At 40.5% G+C, this 27,144-nt stretch overlaps 1 protein-coding gene across 1 annotated transcript in view; it reads left to right on the top strand.

Moving 5' to 3' along the window:
- The window catches only part of DYTN (dystrotelin), a 50,924-nt gene that overhangs the window by 8,521 nt on the left and 15,259 nt on the right, over positions 1 to 27,144 (top strand). The window contains exons 4-9 of the mRNA XM_002920491.2: positions 1,098 to 1,183; positions 1,703 to 1,803; positions 6,344 to 6,415; positions 6,670 to 6,833; positions 12,038 to 12,137; positions 13,580 to 13,728. Of these exons, the coding sequence (XP_002920537.1) occupies positions 1,098 to 1,183; positions 1,703 to 1,803; positions 6,344 to 6,415; positions 6,670 to 6,833; positions 12,038 to 12,137; positions 13,580 to 13,728 (672 nt within the window). The remainder of the gene's footprint in view (positions 1 to 1,097; positions 1,184 to 1,702; positions 1,804 to 6,343; positions 6,416 to 6,669; positions 6,834 to 12,037; positions 12,138 to 13,579; positions 13,729 to 27,144) is intronic.

Below are 27,144 nucleotides of genomic sequence, written 5' to 3'. Positions count from 1 at the left end.
CAGTGTTTCCTTTTCTAGTTTATTATTTTTTTTATCACACAAATAATATATAAACATATTTTCAAGTTAATTTTTCATTGTTTCACACTCCTTAAGCATTAAGCTTTTTTTTTAAAGATTTTATTTATTTGTCAGAGAGAGAGAGAGAGCACAAGCAGGGGGAGTGGGAGGCAGAGGGAGAGGCAGGTTCCCTGCTGAGCAAGAAGCTTGACGTGGGTCTTGATCCCAGGACCCCAGGATCATGACCTGAGCCGAAGGCAGACACTTAGCTGACTGAACCACCCAGGTATCCCTAAGCCTTAAGCTTTTGAGGGGGCACGTGGGTGGCTCAGTCTGTTAAGCGTCTGACTCTTGATTTCTGCTCAGGTCATGATCTCAGGATAGTGAGATCAAGCCCCACTTCAGGCTGTGCACTGGGCTTGGAGCCTGCTTAAAATTCTCTCTCACTCTCCCTCTGCCCCAACCCCTCAAAAAAAGGCTTCTTTTTTTTTGCAAAAAAATAATAAAACCTTCAACATTAAGCTTTTGACTATCATTTCTAATATCAATGCCTGCCTCTAAGAATCCTCTTGCCTTTGCGACATTGTTTTGCAGGCTCGAATCTGCCCAGCCAGTGAGCAAAGAATGATTAGGCTCTAAGTGAGGGCCTGTGAGCTGGAGGATCTTTTATACGCATCTTTGTTCCTTTTGCCTTCCTTTTGTGCTGGTATCTTTGTTTGGTGTCTAGGTGTGTGCGTCCTAAGGAAGTGACACTGCCTGCTCCATGAAGACAGGGTGCATCCCTATTTCCCCAGTGCCCAGCGCAGTGCTTCGCACAGAGGAAGCACCCAATAAATATCTGTTGGGCACATGAATGAATGAATGATGAAATATTTTAATTCAATTTTTAGTCTGTCAAAATCTAGATATAGGAAAAGAGACCATGAAAAATGTGAACTTAAAAAAATAATAAAATAAAATAAAGAAAAGAGAAGAAAAGCATGAACTTGGAAAGTGATGTCAGAAGTCTCTGTTAATAGTTATAGTTTTTATAAAGCACTTCGCCCAGAATCACCCTGCCTTTCCCATTCTTGTCTCTGTGTTTTGTTGCCGTGCAGCACGGGGACGGGTTTGCTCAAGCTTGTACCTGCCACTGCTGCCCTGATTGCTCTGTCCGGGGACAGCCCTCTCACAAAATACAGAGGTAACGTACGTAGGAGTTTGCGTGCGTCAAGTGCAGTGACCTCCAAACCACCAACACACTATCTTCTCTCCTCATTCCTATTCCCCTGCCACATGGCTTTTCTTCGTTATATACTCAGCATGATGAACGTTTTCAAGATGTCGATCTGTGCTTTCTAATTATTCATAACTTGGTCGTCCTTGCTATTTATTTGTGTGGGAATTTTTCAGACACAGAAGAAATTATTATTCCTTTAAAGACTGGCAGTCTCCTCACAATGCCATTTACCGACCTCATGGGCTTCATCACTGACGTGCTGAATTATCAAGAGGTTGAAATGTGAATTGGTTTTCATTAGTTATTAAATTACCTCATTTGGGAAGCCTTCAAACTAGCAAGCAAATAATCAAGAAATAGAACTTTCCCTTCCTTTCCCCTTCATACCTAGAAAAAAGCTGTTTAGAATTCAAGGCACATACTCTTCCAAGACGTATTGCAAGTATTCAGTTTAAAGATTTCTTTCCCCCTTCGTGTGCCCAGCTCTTTTTCAGCTCTATGCAGAACAGAACAGGGGAGGTTATGATTCCGGGGCACGCATGACTCGAAGCGTTTTGAGAAACCTACTAACAGATCTACAGCAGGTAAATCTCTAATACTTGAGAATTCTAAATTTGTTCCAGTTATTTTAGCCGCCTTTGTTGTGAATCTGATTTGTACAGTGCCATTGTCCCTTAGTACAGTTCTCCATGCCATTCCTCTTTCTATAGCCACTGCTGTTACCTAAGCACAGGTGTGATCCACTACAACCACTTCCTAACTCAAGCTTCTCCTCCCTCTGACTCTGCCCCCACACTGCAGTCAGCGACTTGTCCAAAATGCAAATGTCACCCTTATGCCTAAAATTCTTCATCGGCCATATATATCTCTAGAACAAAGCCTAAATTCCTTAGCATCATATGAAAAGCTTTCATGATTTGACCCAATCCTTCTCTTTTCAAAAAGAGGTAAAAACATGATTTTTATAGGAATATAAAATGAACACAAGTCCAAAAATGTATTTAATTTATGAATTAAAAGAGGGTAGCAGTAAGGTGTTACAACTAGTTGAAAGAAATAACCAAAGAGTGGGCAAACTGATAGATAAAGAATATTAAAATGAACTTCCAGGTGGTTGCAAGCCTGGCTTTTGGGGGAAGTTGGGGGTGGGCCCCAACCAGGCCGAATTTATTTGCATGTCTATAGATGAGAATTATTTGCATTTCAATCCCTTTTACGCAAGTTAACTTTAATTCTCTTGCAGGTTGTAAAACAGCCTAGCCAAAGGCAATGATGCATATCTGTATACATTCAGGTATCACCATTGAAATGATCGCCAGTGGTTTCTTTCGCTTATTCCATAGTGTTTAATTTTTCCTTGCATTTTTTACGCTGATTTCACTCCTACATATCAAAATCAAAATTACTCTGTCCAACATGCGCCAAGTTCCCCACGCCTGATTTGTGCAGCTCCATCTATTGGCAGCACACCGCCTGTCGCTTGGCAAATACCGTTCATCTTTCAAGTCATTCAGATTATTAGTCACCTCCTCGCTAAAAGCTCTTTAACTCCCTGTGCATAACTTTGTTATAGCACTTGTCAAATTTTGTTCCTATTATTACCAGGTATATGCCTTCTACACTAGACTGCTTCTCAAGGGGAAGGATTGTATCGCATTCTTGTTTATGTCTCCAATGGCTTAAAAAGTGCCTGGTAGTAAGGCCTTCGACCAAAGATTAATGAAAGCATAAATGAAATACAGTGCTGAAGACTCAAAGAGTTAGGATTTCCATCATTTCCTGTGCTTTAAGAATGTACAGATTTAATATTGTTTTTATCCTTACTAGGCAAGGGAATTTAGCCCCCTTAAAGTAAATACGTTACCTAAATGTTAGAATGATGTTAAATGATGCATCTGAGCAAAAACTTCTACAAACGGATGAAGGAGGCTCCAGGCTGCCTTGTGTGGAAGTGCTTGCTGTCCCAATGTACCTTTTACCCGTGCTTCAAGGATGTCTCTGCTGTCCAGCTCCTGCGAAATCCCCGCACTAGGTTTCCTGCACTGTGAAGCTCTAATAACTTTCTGTCATTTTTCTCCTGGGTCTAGGCTGTAAGAGAGGAAAAGAATAATCTTTGTAAGTTTCTCTGGCTGGGGCCCTGTCAATTAGACTGACAAAGGACAGATTAACAAGAGGAGAACAAACAGAAGTTTATTAACATGTATGTGGCACTACACAGGGGAGTGCCCAGTGATGAGTAACTCAAAGGACTGACTAGGACTCAGGCTTATATACAGTCGTAAGCTAAACAAAGGGAAAAGGGTTCCAGGCTTCCTGGTAGGGAAGGAAAGTGATGAGAAAGTGACCAGGAAAAGTATGGTGAACGAGGGTTGTTTAGTAAAGTTTGTTGTGAGGATTTAAGTTGGTACCTTCTCCATTGATAAGAGTTGTTAAAAGTCCTCTTCTTCCTGGTCGGGAGAGGGAGACAACTTTGGCAAATGAAAATGTCCCTCATAAGTGTACATTTTCTTGACAAAAGGAAAACTTGTGTCCTGCTTTTAGAGCTTTTCCTGCATCTGCTGGTTTTCATTGGCCTTTAGCTCAAAATAATCCATATGCCAAAGAGGTACATTTGGGGGTGGCATATTCTGATAGTCTTCAGGACCAAGAATTCTGAACTGGGGATAGTCATGAAGGGGTGGGTAAAGAGGAAGATAATTAGAACCCTAGGACAGGGAGTATGGTTTAGAAAAAACTATCCTGGGGCACTTGGGTGACTCAGTCTAAGCCTCTGACTCTTGATTTCAGCTCAGGTCATGATCTCAGAGTTGTGAAATCAAGCCCAGAGCCGGGCTCCCTGCTCAGCAGAAAGTCTGCTTGAGAATCTCTCTCTCCCTCTGTCCCTTCCTCCTGCACTTGCTCTCTCTCTCTCCAAAATAAATAAGTCTTAAAAAAGAGAGAGAGAGAGAAAGAAAAACCTATCCAAATTTACCTGTGTTCTGATTTGGTCTTAACATCTTATGTTCGTATTGATCATAATAATTAATATTTAATGTATTCTAGAAATTCCCAATAATATTCAATATGTTCATATTTTTTAAATGGAGTGATGATTTTTTTAAAATTTAGGAAGTTAAACATCAGGCACAGTTATTTCAAAGCTGTTCTGGTGCTGGTGGTGGCACATAGGTCCCATTGCCGGCTTTCTGCTGACTCTCAGGCATCCCCACCAGAGCCGAGGTACTACCCAGCAAACCTCACATCTCAGGGCTCAAGCTGGTGGATAGCCGGAGAGAGTGGAAAAGGCTGTCTATCCATTTATGCTCAGACTTAAAAGACTGGAGGGCTTAGGTGAATATCATGAAAAGTAGGTGTTCTGAGGGGCATTTTCCTTCTCCTGTAGAAATCCTTGTGCTCACTTTCTAACTAACGTAGCCCCCGACTAGCACCCCATTCAACAAGCCCTAAAAATGTGCCCTTGTTCCGGGCTTCACTGAGGTCAATGAGCTGCTGAAATGGCAGCTCTAGCAGTGCTCTGTCTCCCACCCGTGCATTAGTACACTCCTGAGAAAACTCTTAGGAAGGTGGAAATTTGCATAACAAATTATCCTCCCATTGACTTCCATTAAGAACTCGGAGATAGATTCCCATAGAAAATTCCAGGCCCCACCGTGTGATTCAAACCACTCCCCCCAAGAATCCTAATTATCCTTCCAAGTGGCGTTCTGCCTGTGCTAGCATGCAGCCTGGCCATGTGCAATCTTCCATAGCACACCTGCAAGAAATTAGTCAAATGGGCGATTAATCCCCCAAATCTTCGTGCACATACTTAGAGCCAAAAATGGAGGTTAAAACCCACTACAGAAGTGAGTTTTCTTTTGACTGCTGTCAGAATCGCAGAGCTGGCAAGTCAACCCCATCTAATCTCCTGCCCTTATTTTACATGAGGTTAACCCCCCTTTCCAAGGGCACGAGAACGCCCTCTAAGAAAGTGTCCAGTTAGGTCATCAGCACTCACAGGCTGAAGTATGGGTAATGAGTTAGTTTTTCAGACAAAGGCCAAATGACGTAGGGAGTGGTTACTTCTGCTCATCTGGTGACGGGGTAATTATCAAGTTAAAGTACAGCCATCTTGTCACTATTACGCAAATGTTTGTTGACTCCTGCCTGGCTAATTGTCAGCAAAGTGGTTCTAAGTGCCACTTTCCTGATTAGAAGAATGTTTATTCGAGTTGATGGACTCAGCAGGGGGGTCTTCGAAATTACTTTTGAGCTTGCAGGCAATGCCGCCTGACAGCCCGTGCTGTAGAAAACATCAGACGGGAAATTAGGACTCGCGACCACATGGGCATAAGTGGAGGTGACAGGTACACGTATCTGTGCATCTAGATAATGTCAGAGCCAAGTCCCTGGCCATCTTGGCTGTCACAAGGGGTTCTCAGTCCCCGAGTGAAACTCCTTTTGGTCACCGTGATTGAAAGGTGGAAACCATCGCATGAGGTGGCACAGATGGAGCCATCGGAACCCCTACAGCATGCGTCCAAAGGACAAAGCTTTGTGAGTCCCCCTCAACAGAGCAAGGAATCTTGAGGTGAGATCTCAATTCTGCAGCTAAATCACGTTTTATTTTTACCCAGAGCAAAATATTAAATCTCAAGCACCATTGCTTTAAACAAGGATAATGATTACTGCCCTAGCTCAGGAATTGGTGTTTGTTAAATGAGATGATAGGATAGTGTTTGGAAAGGTTTTCCTTAAATCTGCTCCAAACGTGACTACAATATCGCTGTTACATGCAATTCACAGGTAAACGAGGGCAAAGCAAGGTGAAAATAACATCCTTGGGATCATAAGAAGTGAAACGATGGAAGCTGTCCCCGTACTGCCCCAATTGCTAGACTCTTCTCAGCCTCCCTTCCTCCCGGCCCCACTTCTTCCCACGTGTTCATTCACTGCCCCCATTCAGACGTTGCACAAAACCCACACATTTCTTGTCTGCTCGGATGGGGGCACTTCATCCGGTCTCAGACACCAAGTCCTTGTGACTCCGTGGCTGGAAACACCACAACTCAGGCCTGCTCATTCCAGTGGTCACATATTTCTCCGGTTTCTCACGACTGACATGGGGTTTCCTGCCTTTTGTAGATCCCTGCTGTTGTGGGAGAGAGTCGTGCTCTGTGCTCGGTGGAGAGCGCCACCCGCAGCTGCTTCCAAGGGGTGAGTGCCACACAAATGTCCCCCCGAGTTGGGGGCAGACACATGCGCTAACCCGTTCAGATTACAGAACCAATTCGTAGTTCCGCACAGCATCCCAGACAACCTCCTCTAAGACACAGCCTTGCCTCTGAATTTTCATGTGATAAACTTCTTTGGCAGAAACAGCCAGAAAAGAAGATGAAAATACATTTTCCTCTACACTAGAGACCAAAGTCATGCCTGGCAACACATCTGAGTGAGCCGTTGTTTTTCAGGTGTTGAGCCCAACAATCAAAGAAGAAAAATTCCTGTCTTGGTTACAGTCTGAGCCCCCAATCCTCCTGTGGCTCCCAACCAGCTATCGGTTATCTGCCACTGAAATGGTCACTCACCCTGTTCGCTGTAGAATCTGCAGGAGCTTTCCAATCACGGGACTGAGGTACAGTCATTCATCAATATTTCACGGACAGTCATTCTCCAAGTGGGTCCAGGTTCTTCTGTGGTCTTCACACATCTGGAGCTCAGTTGGTGTTTCTGGGTCAGTAATTTTCTGCATGAGGGGGATCTTGATTGACAATAAATTATATTTATCTTCTACAATTAATAGAATGTTAAATTCTTCCATTGACACATGGTCTGATCAATAGACATTTTTATTCCTCTAAGAGGAAAATGTTTTTTCTTTTGTTACCAAAAAAAATTTCTAAATATTTTAGAATCGTTCGTAAGAATTACAGTAATAATAATAGTTTATCAAGTGTTAGTGTTAGGTTGAATGGTTCACATGGATCATTTCAATTAAGGACTTGTTACAACCTCTATAAAAGGTGGTATTATTATCCCCAGTTTGCAGAGAAGCTAAATAACTTGCACGTGGTTAGCAAGTAGATGCTGGCAGTCTAAAGCTCTCGTACCTTCTTTGCAACCATGATGCTATGCTGCCTCCCAGTGGAGACAACTGGGAACAGGGTCTCAGGCTCCAAAGGAATAATGAGGTTTTGTGGGGGCAGCTCACACCAGATCTTCACTCTGGTTAGAGGGAAGGGCAGATTTGGAAGGTAGGTTTGGAGGTGGGAGATTCAGATCTTTCTATAGCTTTGAGGATGACAGTCAGAACCCCACCTTAGGAAAAGGGTGTTGTTGGTCTCTCATAAATAAAACAGTAAGGAAGAGAAATTAAAGTCATTAAAGACTTGGGGAGGTAAGAAGGAAACCCGCAGGTCTAGGCCAGGCACAGGGATCCCATTATCGCGGTGAATGAATGCAGGGAGGGCCTGAAGGTGTAGTAGGACTGCATTGCTGGGGCAACCGGGTTGCTAGAAACAAGTCAAAGGAAAGGGTGCCCAGAAGGGGCAGGAGTGAGGACTTGGGGACTCTGTTCCTCTTCTCGTCTTATACTTTCAGATCTTAACTAACCCAGATGGTAGATATGCTCCCCACGGATATAAAATACATCTGCTGGGTTGTATTAGCTGGAAGATTTTAATGTCGCCGAGAAAATGAACTGGGTTTGCAGAGAATTCTGAGGACATGGTGAAATTTCACTCATGAGAACCTCTTTGAAAATAACTGTCCTTTAAACAATAAAAGATAAATGGGAAGGACCATTAGAAACCAAGCAAACTGAACCAAAGAAATCTCCACACTACAATGAAAAATAAACTTTTTATATTAGAGCGTGGAGGAACATGAATATGATTTATCATATTAAATGCATGTTACAATCATTTAATCAATAAACAAGTACTAATTAAGTAGTTACTACATGACGTGCACTGGACCAGGTGCAGAATTCACTTTGCAATTATATAAAATACAACTTTTACGTTGAAATATTTTTTCAAAATTATTATGTATAATGTAAAGCAGATATTATTATTCCTATTTTATAAAGGAGTCTCAAAGAGCTTAAATGACTCAGGTCATGCCAGGGCAGAGGACAAAAAGTGTCATTCTTTAACTTTCAGGTTATGTCCCTTTCTATTGAGAATGAAATTCACCTTCTCTTAGAAATGCGTCCATGCAAACTGTCTTTCCTCCTAGATGTCCGAGGCAATGTACAGTTCTCATATATGCAGACAGCTGGGTGACCTGTGCAGGCCATTAATCTGTCTGGACCTCAGTTTCTTTATAAGTAGAATAAGGAGGGCTGGGTCCAATGGAGCACTAGGCTTCTTTTAGCTGTAACCTTCTATTAGAAATTGTTTGAAATTATTACAGCCCTAACCTTAAACTTGTATTTTTGGCTCTCATAAACTCTAGCAATAACCTCAAGGCTTTAAGTTTTAGTGAGATAAATAAAGTCCTTTTAGAGCAGAAGTGTTTGCAGACCTGGAGGTAACAGGAAGAAGGCAAAGGCTTAACCTTCTAAAATCAGAGAAAGTGCAAAGACCAGGGATTATTCCTTTTTTTTAATTTTATTTTATTATTAAATTATGTTAGTCACCATACAGTACATCCCTGGATTCCGATGCAAATTTCGATGCTTCATTAGTTGTGTATAACACCCAGTGCACCATGCAATACGTGCCCTCCTTACTACCCATCACCAGTCTATCCCATTCCCCCACCCCCTCCCCTCTAAAGTCTTCAGTTTGCTTCTCATAGTCCGTAGTCTCTCATGCTTCATTCCCCCGATTACCACCCCCCTTATTTATCCCTTTCTTCCCCTACCGATCTTCCTAGTTCTTATGTTCCATAGATGAGAGAAACCATATGATAATTGTCTTTCTCTGCTTGACTTATTTCACTTAGCATAATCTCCTCCAGTGCCGTCCATGTTGCAGCAAATGTTGAGAATTCATTCTTTCTGATAGCTGAGTAATATTCCATTGTATATATGGACCACAGCTTCTTAATCCAGTCATCTGTTGAAGGGCATCTCCGCTCCTTCCACAATTTAGCTATTGTGGACAATGCTGCTATGAACATTGGGATGTATATGGCCCTTCTCTTCACTACGTCTGTATATTTGGGGTAAACACCCAGTAGTGCAATGGCTGGGTCATTGGGTAGTTCAATTTTTAACTTTTTAAGGGACCTCCACACTGTTTTCCAGAGTGGCTGTACCAACTTGCATTCCCACCAACAATGTAGGAGGGATCCCCTTTCTCCACAAGGGATTTTTCCTGAGCCAGTGTTATATTTTAGCAGGATGCGTCACATTCATGCTCTATAATAACCATGTAAGGTTGAGATGAGATTGGGGGGAAGAAAACCAAACTTGATTCTCTCTTGGTAAAGACCTCAACAGACCAATCTCTTTATTCACACCTTTCCTCGTACACCTGTAGGTAGTTTCTGAGCATAAAGGAATTAATGCAAGGTGAGGGTCAGTGTACTGTCCTAGACGAGTCAATGGCAGCCTTATGGTATAATGCCAGATAATGCAGCCAGTACTTTTAAAGAATCCTTATTAAAAATATTATGTTGGGGCGCCTGGGTGGCACAGCGGTTAAGCGTCTGCCTTCGGCTCAGGGCGTGATCCCGGCATACAGGATCGAGCCCTACATCAGGCTCCTCTGCTATGAGCCTGCTTCTTCCTCTCCCACTCCCCCTGCTTGTGTTCCCTCTCTCGCTGGCTGTCTCTATCTCTGTCGAATAAATAATAAAAAAATCTTTAAAAAAAATAAATAAAAAAATAAAAAAATAAAAATATTATGTTATACATTTCTTGCAAACGATTGTCTTCCCAATTCCGCATGCTGAGTAATTTTCAAAGCTTTGTAAAACTTTGCAAAGCAAGAAGGCAGGGTTTACTAGTCCCATTTTCCTTGTNTAAAAAAATAAATAAAAAAATAAAAAAAAATAAAAATATTATGTTATACATTTCTTGCAAACAACGATTGTCTTCCCAATTCCGCATGTTGTAATTTTCAAAGCTTTGTAAAACTTTGCAAAGCAAGAAGGCAGGGTTTACTAGTCCCATTTTCCTTGTGAATAAACTAAGTCATTCATTTAACTTCATTCAACTAATGGTCATTGAAAATCTGCTGTGTCCTCCACACATCTGAGCTTAGGTTCCACTTCAAGGTCCCTAGTAATGTGGTGTGTGCATTCAAACTCCAGCCTCCTGCACTTCTGGTCTCTTCTAGTGGTTAAAATAGCTGCTTCTCCATTCAGGTGATATCCCTGGGCTCAAAGCCTACTTCTACCATGGACCAAGAAGTTGTGTAACTTGGTGCAAGTTGCTTAAAATCTGATGGATTCAATCAGTTTCTTCATCTGGAAAAATGATAATCGTAAGAATGCCTTACCTGAAAGCTTTCGTGGCAATGAATCACATCAACACATGTATGCTGCCTGCCCTTTAGGAAGAGTTCCACCACGTTACCTACTACTCGAGCCATCTGACACTATTAATAAACACCCGACTGGGGAACTAGGTGTGGGGTACCGTCGGGGTACAGCAATGAACAAGGGCAGCTGACGGTCGGTCTCACAAACCTCACATTCTCTTGCTCTGCCTTCAAACGACTTAGGTCAGAAGCCCTTCTGCCATCCAGCGCTGGGGGCATTGCAAGTTTTGATTTCTCTGTTCTTTAGAATAATCAGCAGGTCTGACAGATGTGATGTGCTTCAAACCCTCCTTTTTGGCTCCAGCCTCCTTCCCTGACTCTTCTTTCTCTCTGGGATTTCATCCTCATTGGTCTCCAGCCCAAAGGCACACTTCCTCCATGAAAACTGGTCAGCAGGCCACAGGGGTTTCCCCCTCCCTCCTTCCTACCGCACTTGCCTTCCAATGCCTCATACTTGGTGCATAACCACGTGTTGCTTAACTTTGCGAGTTAGTACCGCAAGCTTCCCTATCCTCTTTCTGCAGCAAGACATGAAATTTGAAGAGCACGGGGATCTGGTATCACCATATTTTCCCTGAGTGTTACGAGACACCCCTCCTTCCCACGGTGTCTCAAGGTACCCTTCTCACCTGTAACCACTGGAGACGTAAGGGTGCAACTGTTCGTATAAGATGGATCACAGTGTTGATGTGTTAAGAAACTTGGACGTGGGGGTCACTACGCCACACCCTGGCTGAGGGAACTAGCCCTCCTCCACTAAATTTCTTTCCTACAGAGAGACTTCTAGAAAATTGCAAAAGTTTATTTCAAATTCTTTGTCTCAAATTTTATTTTTCCCAGTACCATGCAGGAATGCAGGTCCTGTATTATCAGATCTTGACAATTTTCAAGAGAAGTCAAAAGTCAGAATTTACTGAAAAATATCCCGGTTTATTTTATTTTTTAAGTTGGCAACTAAATTCAAAATATACGACTGCATTGTGCAGCCACAGAAAATGTGACTGCAGACTTAGGGGTCTAGCCCAAGGCTTGTTGTACACAGTACCTGCATATGCAACGTGCTTGGTATATTCGCGGGGGCATGAATCCACACTATAGTTTGTTGGGTGAAACCATGTTAATATAATACCATATTATAAAAAGTACCACCAAAAGAAGATTTCGGTGAGTAAACAAACATGTTAGAGTCATTTAACATCCCTACAAAGTTTGGGAGAAATTTTACACTTCCTTGATAGCTTAGATGTCTCCTGTATGTTTGGGGTGCTCATTCTGCACCCGACTGTTATTTTCTCTGCTCACGTGCTGGTTGTGACATTAGCTGCCCTTCCACTGTAATTGGCAGATACCGCTGTCTGAAGTGTCTCAACTTTGACCTCTGCCAGGAGTGCTTCTTCGCGGGGCTTCACGGCAGGTCTCCCCAGAAGGTCCATCGCTGTGTCCAGGTAACATCTAACCCACCGTACACACGATTCGTGAATCCAATCAGTAGCAGCTGCAGCCGCTAAAGAACTTTCCCTGCAGTAAAACCACAGATTCTGCTCTTTTCTTGAGTGATAATATATTAAGTCTAAGGAAGTAGCAAATTCCGCCTTAAATATCTCTCAATATGCATTCTCTACATCAGATTTTAATAGAACCTTTTGGGACAAGAAAAGGCCCACTGGTCCCACACTACATAGCAGAACGTATCTGAGGAATAAAGGGGAGAATCATTGGAAGTGGGTACGGATTCAAAGAAAAGGTTTTGGTTTGATAAAAAAAAAAAAGGAAATTAAGTTTCTGGTTACTAGTACTTTTTGGGAAAACTTTTCTCTTTTCACATATCTTTTCCTGAACTTCCAGTATTTTTCCTTTAGGAAAAATGAAAGAGAAAGATTATTATCTCCGTTTTGACTGAAAGAATAGAAAACTAAGACTTCACGGCTGCCTTTCAAATGTTCTTTAAGAAAATTCTAAATACTCAGCAAGAGGATTCAGGTCTTTTGAAGAAAACAGAGAAATAGGATAGTCAATCTTAAGCAAAGAGCATTTTTATTTTTCCAGAAAGAACACTTCTCATCACTAAGTTCCTATGAATCAGTTTCTCCACAGAGATGGTATCACCCTCAAACAGGGCCGTAGTGAAGGATGTTGGTTAGCTAGCCCTACCGAGGACAGCTTTCCCCCGTTCTCTCTCTAACGTGAACGGTCCACAAAAGTCAGATGCTTGGAGCTTGCCAAAGAATTCCCAGTGGACGTTGTTTTACTAAACTTATATAACCCAGGTGCTCGGCTTCATTGGCCCCACCGGCTGTTTCTAAAAACCTGGGGAGGAATAGGGCTTACCGATGTTAGACTGACACCGTGTGGTCGCTTTGTTATTACACTTTAGATTTCAAGGGCTGACAATCTTTTAATAAGACATCTCATTCCTTTGTTCCTTTTGGCAAAGATTCTTAAAGTGGGGTTGATGGGTGGACTTCAGGTGGTCTGTGAATCCACTGAAATTTTATACAGAATTAAATTAGCATTTTTCTGGAGTTAAGTCCACAAGTGATCATCCAATTCTGAAGAGAATCTGCACCCCAATTGTTAGTAGCTCTGGACTTAGCCCTGCTCCACACCCCTTCCAGCTCTAGAATTTCACATTTCTGGATCTCTCTCAGGAAGAGGGGTTAATGTTTCAGGTGAGTGGTATATAATTTGGAAACTTACACTATGTGGACAAGCAGAGAGGATGGGAAGACATTCAGGTAGGAAGAAAGGAAGATGATTTTTCTGAGGACATAAAAGTGAGTGAAGTAATTCCAAAAACTTTCACAGTGGCCAGTTTGCCCAAATGAGGAAAAAAAGACCCCATTAAGTCTGATAGGACTTTCCTTTTTACTGGTGGCCATTCCAGCAGATGTCAGCGAAGGAGAATACAAAATGCCTCGTCGGGACCCTCAGAAGCACCCTGCTCCAAGGGCGCAGTAGGAGAAAGGAAACTTCAAGAAGGCAGTGTCTGCTGGACCAGGGGACTCCAAAGGAGCCGGCTAATGGGGCACAGGCCAGGTGAGTGGTTGTGAGTGCCAGGCCTGCAGAGTGGCCGCCCCCCAGGGCCCTGGGACTCAGTATGCATCCAGCACAGCACACAGAGAGCCGCTCTCGTGATGCTAAGCCGAAGTAAGGCAGCAGGCGGGGCTGGCCGAGGGCTGAAGATGCTCTTCCCCTCGAGAAATTATCTTAGATTTTAAAATAGAACAAGAGGCAAAAACACCTCTAAACAGCCCATCCCATCATTTAGAATTATCCTAACTAAAGCATCAAACACAGAAGACTTTTAATATGAAGGTATTGGAATGACTTGGCTTTACAGCCCTAGTTGTTTTCTATCTTTAGTTTTTGTTGGTTTGCTTTTGAAAGCCTAATTTAGAACAAATACATTATTTTTATTTAAAAAGGAAAAGAAGGGCGCCTGGGTGGCTCAGTCGTTGGGCGTCTGCCTTTGGCTCAGGGCGTGATCCCAGGGTCCTGGGATCGAGCCCCGCATCGGGCTCCCTGCTCTGCCGGGAGCCTGCTTCTTCCTCTCCCACTCCCCCTGCTTCTGTTCCCTCTCTCGCTGGCTGTCTCTCTCTCTGTCAAATAAATAAATAAAATCTTTTTAAAAAATTTAAAAATTAAAAAAATTAAAAAGGAAAGAAAGACACTCAGAATCCCATCACTCACAGATGAGTGCTAGTCACGTGTTAGTATTACCAAAACAGTTCTTATGCAGTAGATACAATATTTCATTCTTTTCTTTTCTTAATGGAGAGTATTTCCCATGTCATTAGTTACCAAAATATTATTTTTAATGGCCTCACTTTCATCCTTATAAGGAAGTATCATAATATACAAGCAATCCCTTATATCATTGAGTATTTTGGTCACTTTAAAAATTTGCCCCCTGAAATTCTGTCGTCAACATCCCCATACATGCATCTTCCTATAGTCTTTCTATTTTACTAGGATCAATTTACTCAAATAAAATCGTTGGATCAAAAGTTAACTCTCAAAATTCCGAACACCAAATTGTGCTCCAGACGGTTATCCCAAAGCACACCCAGCACCACTGGTATATGAGGTCACCCATCACTTACCCAAAGATCACCAGCCTAACAATGACTTTTTAAGTCTTTGTGATGGGGACACTTGGCCGGCTCAGGTGGTGGAGCATGCAACTCTTGATCTTGGGGCTGTGAGTTCAAGCCGCACACTGGGTGAAGAGATTATTTAACATAAAATCGTTTTTACAAAAGTCTTCCTGATGTTAATTTTGGAAGTAACCACGTCTTCAAAATGTAAAGTTGTATAAAGTAAAGCAAAGAGATACTGTTTCTGTGGGTTTATGATCATCAAACTTTTGGGAGGGAAAAAACCCCCAGAACTGTTAATTCACTCTCATTTTATCCACTGAGAGTAGAAGAAGAGATCAATTTAAATCAGAGTGGTTTCATTTATTAATTTCTTTTGGAATTTCTAATCTTTTTTCAGACACCCGCCAGCATATTTCTCTCTCAATCCCAGACCTTATTTCTAGGGTCATTTTGTCACTTTCCAATCTAGATATGTTCTTCTAGCTCTTTAAAAGAAAAAGTATATGTTGATATTGTAATTACATGTCATTTTCACGCTTGTATCACATTTACCCAGCAGGTTTTTATCAATACATCTTTAAATTAGAGAATTTGAGTGTCTTCCTGATGTCTGTCTTTAATATAGTACAAGGAATTTAAAAATAAGAACAAAGATATCAGGTACCAATTCATCTGTCTTCTTCAAGACAGATTTCACCTTTCCCTAGCAAAGGAACAACACGATGTGTCCATTAGTCATCTGGATGTATTGAATACTTAAGATCTTGTCTAAATTCCTACATTCTCATACTTAGAACACAAAGATCCATACTCTTAATTTGATTTCTTTTGGCCACTGAAGCCATACTGGTGTTTTAAAAGCACAAATATGATGGCATCCCTCATGTGCTCACCCCCCCCCAAACTCCCATGCCTTAAATCCCTCTATTATCTTCCCATTGTTTTTAAGCTAAAAACTAGAAGTCATGATGACTTAGAAAAGTTCTGCATATTTTGGGCCCCCCAAAAACCTCTCCAGTTTCATCCCCCCACCCCCACATTGTGCTCCAGCCCTCATTCCTTCCCCCTCCCCACAAGACTAAGCCAGATCATCCCCTCTTAAGACTTAAACTTTTACTTTAAGGAAGTTGTTCTCCTAGCCCATTTATCTGCATGGCTTGAGCCTCACTGGTAAAGACCCACAGAGGGGGGCTCCTGGGTGGCTCAGTTAGTTAAGCGTCTGACTCTTGGTTTCGGCTCAGGTCATGACCTCGAGGGTCATGGGATGGAGCCCCGCATTGGGCTCCATGCTGGGTGTGGGACCTGCTTAAGATTCTCTCTCTCTCTCTCTCCCCTTGCCCCTCTCCCCCTCACACGTACACGCTCTCTGTCAAAACAATAATAATAATAATAATAAAGACCCACAGAGGTCTTTGCTCAAATGCCTTCTCATCCATAAGGCCATTCCTGACCACTTAACATTTCAGGCCCTGTCCCCACTCTGGCACTCCCAATCCTCCTCCCTTGCTTTATTTTTCTTCAGAGCATTTCATCAGCATCTGACACCCTATATATTTTATTTTTATTTTTTGATTGTTCGCTATAATGTAAGCTCAGGGGCAGAGGTGGAGAACCTTTTATTGTTTCCAGCTATATTTCCAGAATCTATAACAAAGTCTAGATTTGATAAATGCTCAATAAATTGTTATTGAATGATTGGCCGATGGACTGAATAATACAACGATGGGTGTGTGATGAAGGGATTGATTGGGGTAATAAAGTAGGTCATGAACTCTTCTAGAATGGAGCATGGGAAAGTGTCATAAGAGTGATTATATAGTGTTGGGAGAAGGTAGTGAAATTTGATTGAGTTTTGTCCTCAGTCAAGTGTGTGGCCTTGGAGAAGTCACTTTATGTTTCTGTGACTCAGTTTCTTCACCTGATAATAGAGATAACCTGTCCTTCCTACTCCCAGAGTAGTATCAGTGGAGATAGGAGGGTGAAAGGACATTGCAAGTGCTATGCACAGCTAAAGGTTTTTTAAATGTCTGTGTATTCTACTGCCCACTGAGTACTGCAGAGTGTTCCCCAAAGTAGAATTCTTTTTTTTTTTTTTTAAAGATTTTATTTATTTATTCGACAGAGATAGAGACAGCCAGCGAGAGAGGGAACACAAGCAGGGGGAGTGGGAGAGGAAGAAGCAGGCTCCCAGCAGAGGCCTGATGTGGGGCTCGATCCCGTAACGCCGGGATCACGCCCTGAGCTGAAGGCAGACGCTTAACTGCTGTGCCACCCAGGCGCCCCTCAAAGTAGAATTCTTATGTAATAATTTTCAGTTTCACCCAGATTCAATGAGTTTAGAAATTCCGATTAGTGGCTAATCTAGGAGAAATGAATGTGGAACATTATTTAACAATCTGGTAAGAGGCAAAAACACATCCCCAATATCTATTAAGTTGACACATTAGTATTGACCATCTTCTAAGAGATTCATGATTTTACCAAGTGATGATACTAAATTCATTCGTTGATTCAGTAAAAATTCTGCAAGATAACAAGCCTCCTCCTTTTAATGTGGATTCACTCAGTTTACATATAATGGTTTACACTGAGAATATTTTCGCTTACAAAAAAACGTAACTGAAAGTCAGGTGCCAAATATCACCACTATTATTAAATATTTTGGGAAGTTCTTGCAAATATAATAAAAAAAGAAAATGAAAACAGTGAAACAGACAAAATTACTCTCATTTGCAGCTAAGATGATTGTAAAGGCCCAAGAAGGCTCAAGTAGCTCTAGCAAAAACTTCTAGAATTTTTTTTTATAAAGTGACTTTTTATTTTATTTTTATTTTTTTTAATGATTTTTTATTATATTATGTTAGTCACCATACAGTACATCCCCGGTTTCCAATGTAAAGTTCGATGATTCATTAGTTGCATATAACACCCAGTGCACCATGCAATATGTGCCCTCCTTACTACCCAGCACCAGTCTATCCCATTGTCCCACTCCCCTCCCCTCTGAGGCCCTCAGTTTGTTTCTCATAGTCCATAGTCTCTCATAAAAACTACTAGAATTAATAGGCTTTGAATGGTGGGAAATAAAATACATGCACACAAATTAGTAGGTCTTCACTATGATAGCAATAGCCAGCTAGGAATTTTATTAAAATCCCCTTAACAGTACCGTAAAAATTATTTTAAAAAGAAACTTGGGGAAAGAGCTTAGCAAGAAGGATACAAAAGCTACATAAGAAACTGTAATATTTCAGAGTACAGAAAAGAAGACCTGAACAAAAGGAGAAACATACCAAATTCCTGAAAGAGAAAATTCTAGCATAAGAATTGTACACGCTCCAAAAATTAATATAGTTGATCCTCATTATTCACAGATTCTGTATTTATGAATGCACTTACTCAGGAAAATTTATTTATAACCCTAAAATCCATACTTGTGATGTTTTCCTGGTCATCTGCAGACAGGCACAGAGTGGCAAAAAATTTGAACCGCCTGATAGACAGCTGAGGTCGAACTGAGAGTCACTCTGCCTTCTTGTTTCAGCTCTCATACCATAAATATGTCCTTTTCACATTTTTGTGCTTTTCAGTGGTGATTTCACTATTACAAATCCCCCCCCAAACATCATGCTGAAATGTTTTCTGCTATTCCTAAACACAGGAAGGCTATGATGTGCCTTAACAAGAAAATACAGGTGTTAAATAACCTTCGTTCTGGCATGAGTTATAGTGCTATTGACCATAAGTTCCATGCGAATGAATTGACAATATATATTAAATAAGGTGTCCATCTATAAGACACACATAAAGCAAGGTTATATCTTGATTGTTGACAAAAATGATCTGGCCAGACACTAGCAAGAACCTAACCCTGTATTTCCCCTTGGAGCAATGGGTCAATTTTCCCTAATTAGCTGTCGACAGTGACTATGTAGAGTATAATGGCCATCAATAACGAAATCCAACTATATTTAAACTAAGTGCATTTCCAAATAGAATCATGATGCTTTTTAAATAGGATAAAATGATTTTGAAGACATTTTTGGAATAATAAATTCTACAAGAATATTTAAAATTATGAAATTGAAGAATAGTGGGAAGGGATGTTCTTCAACAGATATTAAAACTTGCTATAGACCACTAGAAATGAATAGTATTATATAAAAAAGGAATGGGGGTCACCTGAGTGGCTCAACTGGGTAAGCGTCTGACTCTTGATTACAGCTCAGGTCATGATCTCGGGTCATGGGATTGAGCCCTGCATCTGGCTCTGGGCTGAGTATGGAGCCTGCTTGAGATTCTCTGTCTCCCTCTCCCTCTGCCCCTCCTCGCTTGCTCTCTCTTTCTAAAAAAAATAAAATTAAAAAATTAAAAATGGAGTGGACATGTAGATCTGAGGTCAAGAATGATTGATCTAAGCATAAATGGGCCCCCAACATATGGTAAAGTGGTGTTTTGATTCACTAAAAAAAAAAAAAAAAAAAAAAAGGATGCGTAATTGGCTATCCATCTGAAAGAAAACAAACTGGCCCTTATTTCTTCACCCCATAAACTAAAATAAATTCCAAATTGTTTGAAATTTTAATTTAAAAATCATTTAAAAATAGTAAACCTGGGGTTGGAAGAGATCTTCCTAAGCAAGACAGAAAAACAAGGAATCATAAAGTAATAAGACACAGATATATAACATGCATTTTCCTGTGGCCAGTGATATAAAGAAAATCAAAAGATCAACCTGAAACTTAGAAAAATATTTTCACTAATAAAACAAACCACGTTATAGAAAGACACCTGCATATTGATAAGAAAAACTCAAAAAGAAGGAGAGGGAGGAGGAGGGCGAAATGAGGAAGAAGAGAATGAGGAAGAGGGTGAGGAGAAAAATCCACCAAGTACGTAAATAGGCAAGTGCAGAAGACGTATTTCAAATGGCCATTAAACACACAAACACATTCTCAACCTCACTAGTGGTTAGAAAAATCTGAATTAAAGGCACAATGAGCTGTCATCATTTTATGTATCAGAATGATGAAGATGAAAGGAATAACAGCATCCAGTGGCAGTGAATATGGAAGAGGACAGGTGCCTTTGAAATTTAATAGGAGTACAAGTAGCCACAGACCTTTCAGAAAATAGTCTGAACAGTATTCGTTCATTTATTCATTCAATTAATCTTTAGCCAACACTTTTCTAAGCACTTGGGATATGTCAGGGACAAAGGGACAAAGATCTCTGCCTTCATAGGGCTTTCATTCTAGTGGGGAGACCAGAATAATAATAATAATAATAATAATAATAATAATGAAAAATAGGTATAGAATTGAATTCTATAGTACGTTAGAAGTTATAAATACTAAAGTAAAAGAAAAAAGAAGAACCAGGTAAGAGATATCCAGATTTAGAGGAAGAATTGACAGCAAATTCATTTATGTGGGGTGGTCATAGTGGACCTCTGTGAGAGGTAACATTTGAACAATGCCTTGAGGGAGGTGAGGGAGTAAGTAATACAGATATCGGAGAAAAGCCTGCTGCAAATTGAGGAGACAAGCAGTTCAAAGTGGGAGTGTGCTTGGCAGGTCCAAAGAACAGTGAGGAAGCCAGTGTGGCAGACTGCAACAAAGAGGAGATGCTGAGAATAGTCTAGAGGGAAGGCAGGCGTGGGGGCAAGAATAGAAGCAAGGTCACGTAATAACTTTCTAAATGTTCTTCTAGTGTCTCTATTTTGAACGTTGAATTTAAATTTCAGTCCATTTGGAATTTATTTTAGCAAGGGTCTGGCTTTGCTTTCTTTCACATGCATAGCCAATTATGCTCTCTTTTCCCCACTTAATTAAAATACCAACTTTGTCACGTATTAGATTTCCTTATATACTTGGATCAACTAAGAGAATTTATATTCCCTTCCTCAGATCTATGGGTCAATTCTTGTATCTATCCCAGTCTATATGGTCATGGCGGTGTTCTAGTAAGTAGAAGGAGAAATCAGCTGTCATCTGAAATAGGGAGATTGCAGGTGGAGCAGGTTTGGGAGGGACGACCAGGAGTTCAGTTTGGGGTACGTTCAGATGGATATGTCTCCGACGTCCACATGGAGATGTTGAATAGGTAGTTCCGCATTCATGGCTGGAATTTGGGCGAACGTCTCCTGGAGGTACAGATTTGGCAGTTGTTGACATCGATGGCTTGTCAAGCCATGAGATTGTAGGAGATCACCAAGGAGAGTGTAGACAGGGAAGAGGGAAGAATAGAGGATTGGGCCCTACAACAGTCCACACTACAAAGCTGGAGAACAGAAGAAGAGCTGGCAGGGGAGACTGAGAAAGATGAATGATCTGGGAGGAAAACCAAGAAAATGAGGCATCGTAGAAGGTAGGTAAATAAAGGGTTTTAAGGAGGGGAGTATGGTCTACTCTGTCACATGCTGCTGCCAGGGCAAGTAAGAATTGGCCTGTGGATTTTGCAACGAGGGAATCATTGACAACCTCAAAAAGAGCAAGGTAGGACAGCAGTAGTAAAAAACAAAACAAAACAAAAATCAGACTAGAGGTGGTTTAAGAGAGAATGGGAGCTGAGGAATTGAAGATACCAAACACAATTCTTTCCAGGGTTTGTTGCAGTAGAGGGAGCAAAGAGAGAGGGTAGGTGGTATTGTGCCTGACGTGAAGAGAATGTTTTGTGATGGGAAAAGTAACAGCATGTTTGAGTACTGAAGGGATGATCCTATGGGAATGAAAGCACCACTGCATAGTAAATAAGGACACACATGTTAGCACTGGAGGGGTGGGGCAATAAACCAGAAAGAAGCTAAGGGTCCACCGGTAGAAAAATGGCAGAACGCACATGATACAGACAGACAACAGAATATAATGAATCCACTTAAATGGACAAATTAAGCACCTATCTATGAGACTAGAGGACATTCATCACCATCCATTAGCGAAAAGGGCAAGTGGCAGAAGAGTGTGCATATAATGTTATTTTTGTTCCAAAAACAAATTCAATATATACTTGATGCTTGTATGAGTACAGAAAACGGTATGGAACAAGCCAAAGGTATCAAAATGATCTCACATGGGGGAGGAAGAGAGTGTGCCACTCAAAGATGTGTGACAAAGAAGTCAGGCGTTATCCCCAAATGCCCCGCTGCTTAAACACATAATTAAGTGTACCACATAATAATCACTTCTCTCCCTGTGCGCTCATCACATTCTGTAGAAATAAAATCGCATTATGTCAATAACAATCGTAATGTTCATCTGCTCATTAAATGTGAAGCCTCTGTGAGCAGGGAGTCTCTGCTTTTCTTTTTCATCTTTTATCTGCAATTATTCAAGATGGTAAGATACTTTAGTTTTTGAATAAAGAAATGAAACTAAGTGGAACTGTATAAAATGGAATATGCCTGACCTTAAACCAATCTGCTCTATTCTATGTTCTTTCCAATTTGACACACCTGTGCACAGAACCCTTAGTATCTGACCTGAACAGGATGACCTGGGGGTTTTATGCAGTCATCCCTAAATTTCTTTGCATTCTCATTTCTAGATTGTCAAGAAGGAGGGCAGGAAATAGAATCCCCATTTCCACCATTGGCTGATCGCTCTCACCTAAGTAGTTGGATGGGAAAAAGCATAGAAAAACAACAACAAAAAGTCATGCTACTTTAATGCTATTTTGAGTATCAAATTTAATATGATTTAATATTTTCTAAAAAGACTTTCCTCAATGCATTACCTGATAATGAAATGTTATTACAATGTCTTATAAAACTCTGCTTTATAGCAGGATTTCTATTCAGTACAGTAGTTCTGAAGAACCAATATATGGAAGTTGGACTAGCCCAGTGGAAACAGCAGCCACAGAGCCTTCCAAACAAGTATCTCCAGCAATATCTCGGGCTCGGCATACTGATAACAGCAGCCCACATCACCGGGTGAGTCCAAGAGGGAAAGAAACCAATGCACAATCTGGACCACTTTGTACGGATGCAGTGAGATTCAGTGTGGTGTGCAGAATAGTTTCAAGATGTTAACATGATCAAAGAAAATATTGTTTAAAATAATTTTTTATCTCCAATCATAAGGTGTCACACATCTATTACAGAAAATTTGGAAAAGCTAGCAAAGAGCAAAGAACAAAATTATAATTAAAAAACCATGATATAACCACAATTTTAATATTTTTATTAAGCTTTTTCTTTTAATTCCAGTACAGTTAACATACAGAGTTATATTAGTTTCAGGTGTTCAATCACAATATAGTGATTGTCTAGAATTCAACAATTCTAGACATTACTCAATGCCCATTGAGATAAGTGTACTCTTTACTAATATTAATATTTTAATATTAATACGTTAATATTTTGGTGTCCTTCTTTCCCTGCAAATACTTTTGATATAGTTTACTTCATACTGAGGAATGTATTGTTGATATAGTTCGGTATCAGTGTAAGTTTTATTGTGAGCATTTCCCATTGCCATTACGATTCTTCAGACACTTTGTTGTGCGATTTTTATTTAAACAGATGTAACATTATTTATTTAACCCCTTTTCTGTTGATTTGAATTATTTCCAATTTTTGTTAGAGTTTAAAATTTTACTTTTGAAATCTTTGTACCTTATTCTTTGAATGTGATTCCCCAAATAGTTGGGAAGGGTATATTTCTTTAAGTGGGATCACTAGAATGAGAAGTGGGAAGACTTTTAAGACTCTTCATACTTAACTGCAAAATTACTGTTTAGAAATGATACACCAAACTGCACTGACAGTGAATTCAAGTAACTATCTCTCTTGATCCTTGTTACTTGTAACTTGTTGCTATCACCAAATTTTGAATTTTGTTACTTTTATGAGCAGAATATATTTTATTTGCCTTAACGTGCATTTCTTCTTCATTTAGAAGGCAGCTGTGTTTGCTCTTCTGTCAGTGTCCTCTGCCCAGTTTTACCAATGCATCAGTTGTTTTAGTAATGTATTTGAACTTTTAAAACTTTAGCTATGGGAAACCTTTCTTCATGGTTATTTCCTTTTAGTCTAATTTATAATGTGACTTGCTATATAGACATTTTTAATTCCTATGAAAACATTATTAATCATTTCCTTTCTGACTTCTTACACAGTTTCATGCTTGGAAAATTTTCTGCATTAAAAAAATCAAATGAGCCTTCAGTTGTATTGCTATAACATGGATTGATTTCTTTGGGGGGGGAGGGTATCAACGTGGCATAATTTTTTTCGACATTTAAGGTTTAAATCTACCTGGCTTTTATTTTGATGCATGTTAGAAGGTAAGGGTATTCCCCTACTACTACTTTTTTACTTAAATAGTCAATTCTTCAGGCAACCCCCAATAAAATCAGAACTCGGACAGAAGGTTCAGTCCTTCCTCCTCTTCCCCAGGCAGAAGCAGAATTGAAGCGATGTTTAATCCGTGTGGCTGGGGTAGGGTGGCGGATAGGAGAGTCTAGGGCTCCCTCTTCTCGTGACTCGCTGACATCATTGTTATTTTGATCTTTTTAAGTGTTAGCTAATATTAAACAATTATTCTTCTAGAAGAACTTTAAAATCATTTCTAAGATGCCAAGTTAATCTTACTGGTATTTTGGTTTGATTTGCATTAAACCTGTATTTTGAGGTGCAAACACCTGTCAGTGACGGTTGTATGTGGCTTACTTCTTACCAGTCCAGGTTTCTCCCTGAGGGCACCTGGCTCTTTTATGCTATTGTTCTTATTTTGAATAAAGACCTTTCCCATTGTACCTTTTTCTTAATTATTGATGATGGTATATTGGAAAGTTATGGATTTTTGAATGGTTTTCTTATAAAGAGAAATGCCTCTGAACTCTCTTCATAATTTCAAATACTGATTTAGTTTGACTCTCTTGCTTCTTACTAAACAATCATACAGTCTGAGGAGGGAAGATATTTTGGTCTCTTTCTTTGCAATATTTAGACCTCTCCTGTCTACCGCATGTCTTCATTCCTGAGAGAATCTGGATCTTCCAGAACAATACTGAATAATGCAAGAGACGACGGGGCAGCTTCTTTTACTGTCAATGGGAGGAGACTTAACGAGGGCATTTCTGTCATGCTTCTCCATTAAATATGTTGGTGTTAGTTGTTGGATTAAAATTCCTTTTAATTTGGCAGAAGTCATTTTATTTTTCTATCCCTTTAATTTTTGTGTGTGTAGGAGATAGGCAATCAGAAGTGATTTTGAATTTATTTATTTATTTTAAATCTCTTTTAGCCTCATTTGAAATGATCTCATGTTTTCTCTTATTGCGAGCATTGCACCGGTATTCCCTGAGAGTCAACACCCCCCGCATTGCTGAAGTCAACAGCTCTATTTGTTCCTAGTGGATCACTCTTTCAATACAACTTAAATTTGGTTTGCTTATTTTTTATTTAGAATCGCAACATTTATGAGTCAAAACGGTCTCTCTGTCTCTCTTCAATACTGTCTTTGTCAAGTTTGAGCATTTTCAGTGGCTACTCATTTTTCATCTTCTCTTGTGTTTGAAGCAGTTTATCTAAGATAAGAACTATTTTATTTTTTTAAAGATTTATTTATTTATTTATGTGACAGAGAGAGAGCGTGCGCACGCACAAGCAGGGGGAGGCGTAGAGGGAGAAGGAGATAGAGAGACCACAAGAAGACTCCCCCCCCAGTGCAGAGTCCAGTGCAGGGCTCCAACCCATGACCCTGAGATCACGACCTGAGCTGAAATGAAGAGTCACACAGTCACCTATCTGAGCCACTCAGGTGCCCCAGAACTATTTCTTTCTTTCTTTTTTTTTTTTTTTAAAGACCCTATTTTTTATTTATTCGACAGAGATAGAGACAGCCAGCGAGAGAGGGAACACAAGCAGGGGGAGCGGGATAGGAAGAAAGCAGGCTCATAGCGGAGGAGCCTGATGTGGGGCTCGATCCCATAACGCTGGGATCACGCCCTGAGCCGAAGGCAGACGCTTAACCGCTGTGCCACCCAGGCGCCCCAGAACTATTTATTTCTTAACAGTTGCCAGAATTTAAGAGTAAAACCCTAGGACACTGGAGCCTTTATAATATTTAGATAAATTTTTCTCTTTCTTCAAAATTAATCATCTATTAATGCTTTCTTCAGTTAACTTTGATAATATAATCTTCTTGAGAAAATTTACTCCAAGATTTTCAAATTAGTTAAGTAAGGTATTTTAAACTTATCATCTTAATTTCTAAAATTCTCACATTTCTATTCTAATTCACTCAAATATGCTCAACTTTAACCCCAAAAGAATTAAAGTCACATTTGTATCAGAAGGATCAAATCAGTATCTATTAAGAAAACCTATATTCTCAAAATGCATAACTACTGGTCAGTCTTTGGCCTATTTCATATCATCAGTTGCATAGTTTTTCATGAAGAGCAGCATGTATAAGGTTAATCTGATGTTTGCAGGCATGAAGTTCGTTGTAAATATTCTCTCCAGCTAAAAATTAGGAATTAATGGCACAATGGTACACACAATTAGTTATGTGTATTGTTCTTTGTGGCATGTTTTAGAAGAGTCAATATTAACACCCTTAGGAAGACACAAAACCGACCCTCGTTTATAGGCAGCTGAGCAACATGAATTTTCTCTTACCTGTTGCTCCCCAAAGTGGGCAGTTCTCACCCCAACAGTACAAGTCCCCTTTGCAAACAGTCACCTGGATTGTCCACTTAGCGGACCAAGTTCAGATTTGAGGGACTGTTGCTAAGTCTACATTCTAAAGGTGAGCGGCATTCAACTTCGACGTCTTTAAATTACTCCAGCGTTCATAGATACGAAGTCTCTGCCCCAAAACGTGCCCATATAACTTACAGATAAAGATTCCTTCTGCCGGTAGGGGCCTTAGCAACACAATGTGATGCTATTCAAAAGTGGGGTGTGGTGGGATGGGGTGGGAGGAAAACCAGTGTATCCACACATAAGGAAAATGTCAGGAAATTTGGAAGGGAAGAGACGAGAAATAAAAAAAAAGAATCCAATGAAATTTTTCCATCAAAGGAATTAGAAATGCCATCGTGGTTGTGTGTGTGTGTGTGTGTGTGTGTGTGTGTGTGTACACTACGGTCTGCAAATACTTTATCATGTTTTCAATCAGTTGTTTATTTGCCCTCAGGTGTGGGACTGCACTGGTAGGAGTTCCCCCCAATCAGTGTAATCAGTACAGTCTGATCCTTAGGAAGGTCTTCAAAATAGTATCTGGAATGCTTTTCAATCACCCAAGAAAAATTAAAGTTCCCATGCTGCAGTCGTGCTGGGGAGAAGCGTGAGCGGAGGCTAGAGCCTGCGGACACCCCCCCCACCCCCGACCCCCCCGCC

This window comes from Ailuropoda melanoleuca, chromosome 2 (assembly GCF_002007445.2).
Source record: "Ailuropoda melanoleuca isolate Jingjing chromosome 2, ASM200744v2, whole genome shotgun sequence".
Taxonomy (NCBI): domain Eukaryota; kingdom Metazoa; phylum Chordata; class Mammalia; order Carnivora; family Ursidae; genus Ailuropoda; species Ailuropoda melanoleuca.
The sequence above is the reverse complement of the archived record's forward strand: the minus strand, read 5'-3'. Positions and strand labels throughout refer to the sequence as shown.